Consider the following 11,170-nt stretch of genomic DNA (forward strand, 5'->3'; position numbering starts at 1 on the left):
TAGTTTGGTTAAATTTGGGTAACCGATAGGTTAGGGCGAATCAAACCGATTTAGTTGGTAACCGATTGGAAATTACAATCTATTCCGATAGGTTATCTTCTCTTAACCAAAACCGAACCAAAAATCTAGGTTTGGTTCGGTTCAGAATTTTCTGTTCGGGTACTATTCCCAAGCCTGATGATGATGATGATGATGATGATGATGATGATGATGTATGTGATGTCGATGATATGATGCTGGTGATGATGATGATGTATGTGATGTCGATGATGTGATGATGGTGATGATGATGATATGCTGATCTGATTCAGTTGGTTTAAGTATTTGATGATGATATGCTGATCTGATTCAGTTGGTTTAAGTATTTGAGTTGGTTTAACTCATTTGAACAAGAATTTGTGGATTAAATGGTTAAACAATCAACCTATTATAACTCAACTCATTTGATCCATCAAACCATTTGACTCATTACTCATTTGACTCATGAATTCATTAGGGTCAAAAAGTTTCAAGTCATTAGAGTTCATGGGTTGAGTTGAGTTGAGTCAACCCATGAACCTTGACCCATTTTAATATCAAGGTTATTTATTTGTTTTAATTTATAAAAGAGAAGTAAGATTTAGATGGTACAATTAAACCAGATTATGAGTTTAACAAACTTAATGTGTTTATTAAATTATAATTGTTTAATTTTTAATTTATATATAAATGTAATATGTCATAAATCTTATTGGCTAAAACAAGAGAGATGAATAAAAGGGAACTAAAAAGATACATTATTAACTGAAAATAAGGATACCAAAATTCAATATAATTTGTAATATAGTGATTTCTAAAATATATATTTTGTTCAAATATGTAATTTTATATACTTTCATATTTAAAAACATTTCTTAATGCTTATCTCAACGACACTGTAACTCATTTTTTGGATTGATGTTAATTTGTAAGAATATTATCATCAAATTTTGTAATAATTAATTAAGTTTGAGGAATACAATAAATTTTAAAGTAAAAAAATGCAAGAATAGTTTTAAAAAATTCAAATTTGAACTCAAACCTAGAATTATGTTTTTAGGATAATGGCAATATCATGTTTAGGGTATAATATCTAAACTAAGTTTTTTTGAAAAATTTGGAAATAGTAATATTATAAAAATGGTGAATATTTCACAATTTTTTTGGTAATCGATAATTTAACATTTCTAAATTTTTATAATAAATGTTCAATAACAATTTAATAACCTAAAAAATTATATTTTGTTACATAAATAATTTTGTTAAACAAAAAACATTTTACTAACTTAAAAAATTATATATTATTTTGAATACTTTTGATATAACGTTCTTACAATAAAATTTTAATTTAATTTAATTTTGAAAATAAATAACATGTGAATTAGACGGGCCCTAATTTGTATTAGAAAATATGATATTCAATTAATATTGATTAATTCTTTTTCTTAATGTTATGATTATGCACATTTTAACACATGCAATATTTTTAATTCATACGTGAAAACATAAATTTTAATCCGCGTTTTTACGCTGGGCTTTATCTAGTTTATATATAAATTTCACTTCACTAGCAAATGATAAATATCTATATTAACAGTTTTGAAATACCTTTTGGAAAGTAACCTTTTATTTTTTATTATTTGCAATCATAAACCCTTTCAATCTTTCAAAGTTGTGTAGGAAGGAGCGATGCCAGAAATGTCAAGGATCGATTCCGAATGTATTACAGAGTCAATGTTGGTCGACACAAGGAGATGTGTCGATCAACACCAAACCCGGTTGAGAGCTTATCGTCTTTCTGAACTGACTGGATTGAATGTTGTTTGTCTATCGTCTTTGAGTGTTAATGTTTTAACTTACTTCTATGTATAGCCCGTAGAAAGGAAATACGTCTCATTAAAGTATTGGTAATAATAGTTACATTTTAAGATGTTTTACTAGAGACAGTGTTATGTTATTTGTGATATAGTCAATGATAAATTTTTTTCTTGGAGATAAAAATAAACATACTCCATGCGTCAGAACTACTCAAATAATTTTAAACGCAAATTAAAAATTATTTCTGAAAATACAAACCGTATAAAATAATAAAAACATAATTTTGTTCTGAAATTACCATCAATACTTTTTGACTTAAAATATATTTTTACAAACATTTTAGTCAAAAAAATAGTTGTATGTTTTAGAATTACCATAGCAAAAAATCATATTTAATATTTTCAATAGATTCATTAACTTAATTTGTATTATCCAATCAAAATTTTAATAAGTAATTTTTGTAACGATATCCTTTTAGTGTGCCTAAAATATTTTCTTATTATTTTAGACTTATCTACAATTTAAAAAATTTCCATTCGCAATATAATTTTAATTTTTTTGTTATGTTATAATAATAAGTTATGTTTCTTGGTCAAAGAAAAATCTTATGAAGAAAAGAACAGCACTAAATTGGTCAAAAAAAAGAACAAACTTTTGGCAATGAAATAAAAAAGGTAGACATACAAAAGAAATAATTATACTAGTCAAACAAAAACGTATACAAAATTAACTTATATAACCCGGTTGGAATCACACAATCATGCACTCAAATAAAAAAAATCATCTTCACTGCTTGAGGTAAACTCCATACTCTTCATCGTGTTTACTTTCTCAATAATAAATAGTATCTCTAGCAAACGATATATACTTGCTCGTGTTTTATTCGACTCCTGGGTTTGTTGCTTTTTTTCTCTCTAATTTCTCATATCACTCTTAATATGGTTATGATGTATGTTTAATTTCTTGGAATATGTTTGTAAGGTTAGCCAATATTTAGAATTGTATCAGTCCAAAATATTACATGTATAGAAAGCCAAAAATTCTTATGCGCTTTTTTTTTAATCTAATTATGTTTTCATAACTAGAAAAAAGATTTCATAGCAAGAAGAATATCATTTGAGATAATGTTGGTTTAGTTTTTGGATTCTGGCATGCAAAATAAAATAATATCAAAATACAGTTTTAGTCTTTGTATAAGAAAGAATAAATAATTTGCTTTCATAATCGAGTGTAAATCATTGAACTTTAAAATAATTGATAATATATGATTTTATAATGATTTATTTGATCTTTAAAATATGTCTTCTTCATTAAATATTGATGAATGTTCTTTTCTGTCAATAATGATATTATTGACTTGTAGAGATGCCGAAGGAAAGACCCATATTTTCAAAGGTAAGTAATAACGCTAGAGTATCACCATATCTTGGCCGTCGATCTTCGAAGAGCATCAAACAATTATCAAATGAGTTAAAGGTCCATTCAGAATGGGAGGATGTTATGTGCGTTATATGCATGGAACCGCCGCACTATACTGTCCTCTTGCGCTGCTCTTCATACTCTAAAGGATGTCGTCCTTATATGTGTGATACAAATCTCTATCACTCCAACTGTTTCAATCAATTCAGCGAAAACAACAGGAGCCACTCAAATGTGAAGACTTTAAGCTGTCCCCTCTGTAGAGGAGAGGTCTATGGGACGGTGTATGTGACAAGTGGAAGAAGATTCATGAATGCTAAACCAAGGCCTTGCTCTGTCGATAAATGCAAATTTTTTGGAACATACTCTAAGCTCGATAAGCACTTCAAAACAGCGCATCTGTATCTCAACCCACCAAATGTCGATCCATTAAGGCAATGGAGGCTGGAACAAATGCACATGATTGCTCAATACATGGAACATATGAGTCAAACTGAAATTCCATATAGGCTTCAGGTTGTGCAACATCAATTTCCATACACTCATCACCCCTCAATGATTCAGAGGAACGTTAACGGAACTGTGCAAAGTCTTCTTCACTCGAGACAGGAAACGAATCACTTTGGACTCGACAACACCACCACATATTCTATGCCTAGACCAATGTTTCAAGCTATGTCCATGTTTTATGCATGAGTTCCATAAAGACATTTCCTTAGTGAAAGCGTAAAATTTTTAGATTGATCAAAGTTTTAATGGCTTAATAGTTTGTTCTTTCATTTAGTCAATGTTTCAGTGTCTTATTATTACTTAATATGTAATATTATGATTTTCAAATTATGTTTCTATGCAAGGTTTTCTATTGTTTAAAATTGTTAGTTTTTACTTATTTGTACACACCAACGAAATTCAAATTGTACATCTTAATCTATCTCTCTCTCTCTCATCATTATTAATATAAAATATTAATAATCTAATAATACTAATAAATGAGTATTATGAACTATATACTAAATTGAAAATCATGAGAAATAATATGATGGATAGTTAAAAATGCTTCAAAGTTGTGTTCACACACTAAGTATTTTACGCGGTTTGAAAATCATATTTATGTAAACTCAAACCCGGTTTACACATATAATCATATATGATTATAATCAAATAAATTTACATAAATATGATTATATTTTTCTACGGATTGTTTACACACTAAGTATTTTATTCTGAAATAAAATGAGTTAAATGAAAGTTATTACGCCATCATCATATCACTATTTGAAATATTATACAAAGTTAATTAAGTTGAATTAATTACGATTATATATAACACAAAAATTTGTCATGTAGTATTCCACGGGTTAAATCATAGAATTAAAAATCACAATATCATTGTACAATTTTAAATATTTAACAAAATTAATAGACAAATACAACTTAAAATAAAATAAAAATATTAGTTACAAAAATATTCAATGAGCTAGGTAATAAAGTTTACAATCAAAATACAATTACACAATTTTAAATACAAAACAAAATTAAAAATATAACTTAAAAATAAAAAAATTTATTAATAAATTGTCTTGCGGTGTACCGCTAGTTAAAACCTATATACATAAAAATTCGAAATATCCAAAACCCAAGTGGGCTATTAAAAGCCCATACTCGATTTAATATATACACAACAATACCAAAAGACCTGATCCCTTCTAAAAGCTCTATATTGAAATTGTATCTTCTTCTTCTTCCTTCCCCATACCGTAGATTAAAATTAAAACAGAGATCTTTCAAAAGCTAAGAACTTGTGATCGATCAGCTTCATCCATGGAATCTCATTCGTTCCTAGACAACATCGTCTTCTTCCTCTTACGTCCGCTTCTAGCCATCTCATTTGTCGTCTGCTTCATCGCTCTTTGTACTCTCTCTCTCTCCCCTTCAAGTTTGTAACCATAAAGTTTTGATCTTTAGGGCTTTGAGAAGACGAAGTATTTGATTTGGTTTTTGGGTTTTTGCAGGGTGGTTTCTAGCATGGAAGCTTGTATTAAGTCATGTTCCTTTGGTTCAAGAGATCTTTGGTTTGAAGAAGAAAGTTATTAAACCCAAACCTGAGTCTCGTGGTCGTTTCTCAAAATTCTACAAAAGTATTAGTTCTCAGAATCATGTTCCCCAATGGTAAGTATTAGTTTTTTACTCATTCAATTTATTGAATCCTAAAAGAGATGTGAATTCCAATTTTGGACTTTTCTCAGATATTGTGAATTTCAGAAGCTTCCAAAGACAGAACAATCAAGAAGGAAGATTCAAGTTTTATGATGTTTTGATTCTTTTGGTGGGATGTGTGCAATGTATGTAATGTGTACTTTGTATAGTGTTGAAGTCTTTCAAGCACAAACTGATTCTAAACTGTGTTGAGAGATGGTTTGATTCATGAATCAGGTATGACAAATCACATAGTACATCTTAATGCACTCAAAGCTATGAATTTAAACCATTGCTATAACACAGTTGTATAAACCAAAAACATGAATCAGTTATAATCTCAGCAGCCAAAGAACTTTCTCATTCAGACATCAGCTGCGGTTTAGGTGTTATCCCTTTGATAGATGGATAAAAAAATGGACTGACAATGAAATTTTTTCCCAAGATTGACTCAACTAGAAGGTGTTATCTCCTCGGTAGCTGAAGGAGTCTTCTTGCTGATAGGTCCTAAAGAGACTTTAACCTTTGCTGGTCTCAGAACGCGATCTCCAAGAAGAAATCCTCGGTTCAGCTCCTCGGTTATTATCCCTGCTTTAACTGTCTCAGATTCTTCTCGCGATATAGCTTCGTGCAACTACAACAAAAAAGAGTATTGCTAAGTCACTTAAAACCCCAAAACAACAAACATTACTCATCTGAAAACAACTTTCTGAGTATCCAATCGCTTTTGTCACTCGCTGGCAAACAAAGATCATATAACTGAGTTGTATAAACAACAATTAATTACTCCATTATCATCACACACTGGTATAGAAGTATCATATAGCCATAGCCAAGATGTTAATACAAAATCCTCTACTCCTTTGGCAAACACAATCACTAACTCTTTTACCAATTTCAAGTATATTCTATGACTACCTCTACAGTGTATAAGAGCCTTCTTAGTGATGCAACAAAAAGCTACTATGACTTCAGTCTTCTTTTTAAGTGCAAAGTTATCTAAAACCACCTAAAAACTGAACTGATTCATCTGTACTAGTGAGTGATATAGCCTCATGCAACAACAACAATAAAGAATACTTTTACCACTCAAGACCACCCATATACAACAAACAATAATCCTCTTATCATCACTCACTAGCACAGAAGCATCTACTACATTATCCAAACACAATGACTGACTCCGTCAACAATTTCAAGTACGTTTCTACGACGATAACATCATTCTTAGTGATACAATGCAACATTCTTCAAACTACAAAGCATAAACTTACCAAAGGATCAAAGGGCTTGCCAACAGTTGCAATAGCTGCAACACGAAGATGCCTCAAAACCTCAACGAACTGTCTATAAATCCCTTGATAACTCGTATCAATCTTCTTCTCCTTCTCCGTATCAACACTAACCTGTAACTTAGCTTTCTCAAAACTATCAATAAGTGGCAAAAGACTTCTCATAATCTGAACTTTTGCATTAGACTCAGTACTAAGCCTATCTTTATCAAGCTTCTTCCTAGTATTCTCAAAATCAGCAGTTAATCTAATCTTCATCTCTTTCTCAGAAGCAATCTTCATAGATAATGATAAAACCTTCTGATCCATTTTATTCTTCTCTTTCTCGATTCTACAAAACATCCTTTCGATTTCCACAACTGAGCTTTCGTCTCCGTTAAAGAGAGCTTCTTTATAAACCCTAATCAGAGATTTCACATCTGTTGGGTACTTCGAATTCGCTTCTTCACTATTACTCTACGATAACAGATTCTCGAATTAGAGGCAAAGATTATGGATTTTCAAAATCAATGAAGAAGTAAAATTGAGGAGAAGAAAGAACTTACAGGAGAAGAAGCGAAGATTGGGAATTTTCGATTGGGTTTTGAAATCAATGGAGATGATAATGGTGAAGGTCTGCTGCCATGGAAACGAAGGTTTCGTAAAGGTAGGGTTCTTGATGAAGATGGAGAGGAGAAGGAGAAGCAAGGAGCAATGGATGGATCGATTACGAAAGAAATGGCCATTGTTGGATTGGATTTGCTAATTTGGAGATATTGAGATATGAACTGAGTGAGAGCCTCAAGTGCCAGCAAAATCATATAAAAGTGAGTTCATAACTACAACACAGCCCTTGGTTAAAAAAAAAAAACAATTAGGAAAAAAACATCTAATTTGTTATGTACTTAAAGGGTAAAAGGTCATTTTAAACCTGAACAATTTTGAAAGTGCATATTCTGGAAATACAAATTAAAACTTGAAATCAACCAAACTAAAAATTGATTTTTTTATTTGTTTTAAAGATAATTTTATGGGAATATATAATAAATGACTATGGATTTGAAAAGAATTAGGTAAATGACGTTCGATGTATAGCGCATGTCAGAAGACCACATTAAATTACCTTCGTCGCCTTAACCCCCTACGCACTCTATCAGGGGACACAAATTAAAAGGCTATCATTTTTATTTTTGAATTTCAAATCTCATCTATTACTCTTTGTCGAAAATCCAATGTCATGATATTAAAAAAAACATACAAATTTCGTTTTTTATTACTGACCCCGACTATTTATTGGAAATCACATGTTTTATACGAAAATAACATATAATTTCTTTTTTTAATTATACGCCTGACGATTTAGTTCCATTTCACTAAGTTTCCCAAATATCTTCGAAACCTAAAATTTCCTCTCTACTCGTCTCCCCGGAATTTTAATCCCAGTTTTCCTTCGTTCTCCTCCAATCTCGTCCTGATTCATCATCTTAAGGTATTTTTGATAAAAATATTTCTTCACCCATTAACATGTGTTCTTTGTTCGGTTCAGCTGCTAACCTTAATTTTTTTTTCTGGCGGATCCTCGACTTCCAAAAAGACTCTTCAGACGAGGCGCTGAACCCGCCGGGGAACGAGTTCACTCTTATAGTGATTTTTTCCATCATCGATGACCTAGCCGGTATACTAGCACCAGACGAGTTTGAAAAAATCAAAGCTTCTCAGTTTGGGAAACTGTTTGACATCCCCGAACAAGCCGCGTATTCAGGCAAGCTCGTCAATTTTTTGCTCTCAAGACAACTCCTTGTGCAAAGACAGCACGAGATCTGGGTCGTGTTTGCGGGTTAGTCGATCCGGTTTGTTCTTGCCGACTTCCACCGTGTTATTAGCCTAACCAGCAGTAAACCGCCGAAATCTAGAGAGAAGAGAGCCAAAAGGAAAAGCGGGCCCGGAAAGTTCTGGTTTTCTACCGGCTTGATGTATCTGCCGAGTGGGTCGTGAATAGGCTGCTGAGGCGTTTGGTTGCCAGAAAGATAACCGCATCTGGTATGATGTGCTTGCTCTAATAGACGGAGTTTTGTGTCCGTCTTCCAGGAAATGCAAAATTTCCCCTGCCCATGTAGATATTGCCGAGAACTTGGATCAATTTCTGACATTTCCCTGGGGGACATATGCATTTCAAATGACGATGCAGAGTATCAAGGCTAGAGGGGCCCTGAAATTAACGAAAAGTCAATTACACTTCAAGGGTTCCCTCACGCACTCCAGCTGGTGCTCTTGCAATCCGTACCATCCATTAGAGAGCTACAGTTCCTTGAGCCTGATGTCGATGCTGATTATGAGGAAGAGGAAGATGCAGCGATAGAAATTAAGCGCTTTTGAACTTTAAAGTTGGATGTCATTTGGAAAGTGGACAAGTCCACGGTATGTTTGTTTTCTAACTATTGTGGATATTTTTCATTTGTTGTGTTTATGAATTACCCCATGGTTTTTCCAGTTATTTCATCTGGTTTGTTGGCTTGCGTTTTCTCTGCTATAATCCATGTTTTATTCAGATAATAAATGGGGTTACTTTCAGCTGTTGGCCTTTTATGTTTCCTCAAATGTCATCAGAATTCTTTTTAGAACCAGCGTTTTTTAGAATATACCATGGGGTTTTCCCTCTAAAAATTGTTTAGTAATAGCAGTAGATGGAGAATAGACCATGTGATTTTTCCTCTAAAAATTGTTTTTTTAGCAGTAGATGATGTACTATAGCTTCTTTTGGCGATACATGCAATGATTTTTTCTAAAAAAACCATGTTAGTAAACAGCTTTGGTTTGTGGACAGGTTAATGTCATATCCTTGGTGGGTGCCGATGTGGTTGGCGACGATGACAATGGCGATGATGGGACGGGAATTACTACAGCTCATTGATGAAAAAAATTCAAATTTAAAACTTCAATGTTTGGTGTTGGTCTTTTCCCAGAGCAAGTTGTGGATGACAGCGATGCTGGAGCTAATCCCCGAGGGAATGTTGCTAAAAAACATGTTGCATCTATTTCTTCAACTGGCAAGAGTAAAGGCAAAACGGTTTTGCCTTTGAATGTTTCACAATTTGTTGAGCTTAAGATTAAGCGTTCTGAAAAACGGTTTTTGAAAGCTATAGTTGAATCCGAAGCGAGGCTAACAGAGTTGATCAACAGAAATTTTGTGAAACGGGCAGATGTTGGGGGGCCTGAAACTGGTTCTCTCCCTGCACAACAACCTGAAGCACCTGTCAGACCATAAGAGCATATAATCCCGGATTCTCAAGCATTTAACCAGAGATCAGTACCTAGCTCATCCTGCTATGACAAACCCTGTTTCCCATGTATTCACTGGTTCTAAACATGGCACCTGCCCATCAAGTACCAGTCCTAGACAGTCTCCTCTCGCATCGTATCATCAACTATTTGACCAGAGCTCACCTTACCATCATTCCATGTCAGACCCGGGTTCCCCTGTCTATAATGGAGGTTCAGATGTAGCGGACAAAGAGGAGTTTGTGGCCGAGACAGTTTGTTGTTCAGATGTGGGACCCAAAAAAGACTTTGGGGACGAGGCAGTTTGTTGTTCCAGTATAATTGCTGCTGTTTTGTCCTTCATGAACGTAGACACCCAGCCTTTAGGTGTTAATTCCTTTTCTGAGGATATTACGTGGCATAGCTCGTTGGTTAGTATCTTTTGTGTCTTTCCTTCTAACTTAGTGTGGCTTTATACTCTGCTAATTCATGATTGCCATATGTGTAGAAGAAAAGAAAACATAGCCATGTTAGTACCGGAGATGCGAATTTTGTGCCGGCCCAAAGTGATGAAAATCTCAACTCCGCCAAGGTTTGTTGAGTTTTAAATATATTTTATATAGATTTGTAAGCCGAGCATCTTCATGTTAACACGTTATTCCTTTACAATGTATGTGACGTCAATAACACCTTCTCTCTGGTCCCTTATGCACCAATTAGATATGTTCCTTCCACTAGCGACCAATCTTACCTTGGCCTTTCTTCACAGATGGGGTCAATATGTTCTGAAAAAGATACTGCCCAACATCAGCAGCAGGTTTGCGTGCATGGTTTTCCTTTAATTTATGCATCGTGGCAAACTTCATAACATGCTTTCAAAATAGAACATGTGCTATAACAGTATAGTTGCTGCGGTTTGTAGTGACCTTGTGTGATTTATATTATCTTCCTTTCTCTTTTAGGGGCTTGGTTTGAGTTCAGGCCAACCTGCTGTGATCGTCCCGACAAACATTACTGGTTATGATCTACTTCAAGTTGAGAAGATTGTACGTATCACATCAATGCATAAGTAAGGGTTTCCAAAACTTATATTGTTTCTGGGATGTATTAACCTCTCCATGATACTAGGTTTGTAAAAGTAATTTCTTTATATAGGGATGTCGACTTTGGATGTGGTAGGATGTTGTCTT

General features: G+C 33.4%; 2 protein-coding genes across 2 annotated transcripts; one reads left to right on the forward strand and one right to left on the reverse strand.

Annotated features, from left to right (window-relative positions):
• The first annotated feature begins 4,973 nt into the window (after positions 1-4,973).
• Positions 4,974-5,684, forward strand: LOC17900812. Its single transcript, XM_006304288.2, has 3 exons — positions 4,974-5,167; positions 5,268-5,424; positions 5,502-5,684. Coding segments are annotated over exons 1-3 (249 nt in total). The 5' UTR covers positions 4,974-5,076; the 3' UTR covers positions 5,503-5,684.
• A 32-nt stretch (positions 5,685-5,716) lies between these two features.
• On the reverse strand, positions 5,717-7,585 carry LOC17899334 (protein GrpE). Its single transcript, XM_006305435.2, has 3 exons — positions 7,289-7,585; positions 6,726-7,199; positions 5,717-6,085 (listed from the first exon to the last, which is right to left on the reverse strand). Exons 1-3 carry the CDS (start codon positions 7,541-7,543, stop codon positions 5,903-5,905), a joined length of 912 nt encoding a protein of 303 aa, XP_006305497.2. The 5' UTR covers positions 7,544-7,585; the 3' UTR covers positions 5,717-5,902.
• Between the last annotated feature and the right edge of the window lie 3,585 nt (positions 7,586-11,170).

This window comes from Capsella rubella, unplaced genomic scaffold, assembly GCF_000375325.1.
Source record: "Capsella rubella cultivar Monte Gargano unplaced genomic scaffold, Caprub1_0 scaffold_1, whole genome shotgun sequence".
Lineage (NCBI taxonomy): Eukaryota > Viridiplantae > Streptophyta > Magnoliopsida > Brassicales > Brassicaceae > Capsella > Capsella rubella.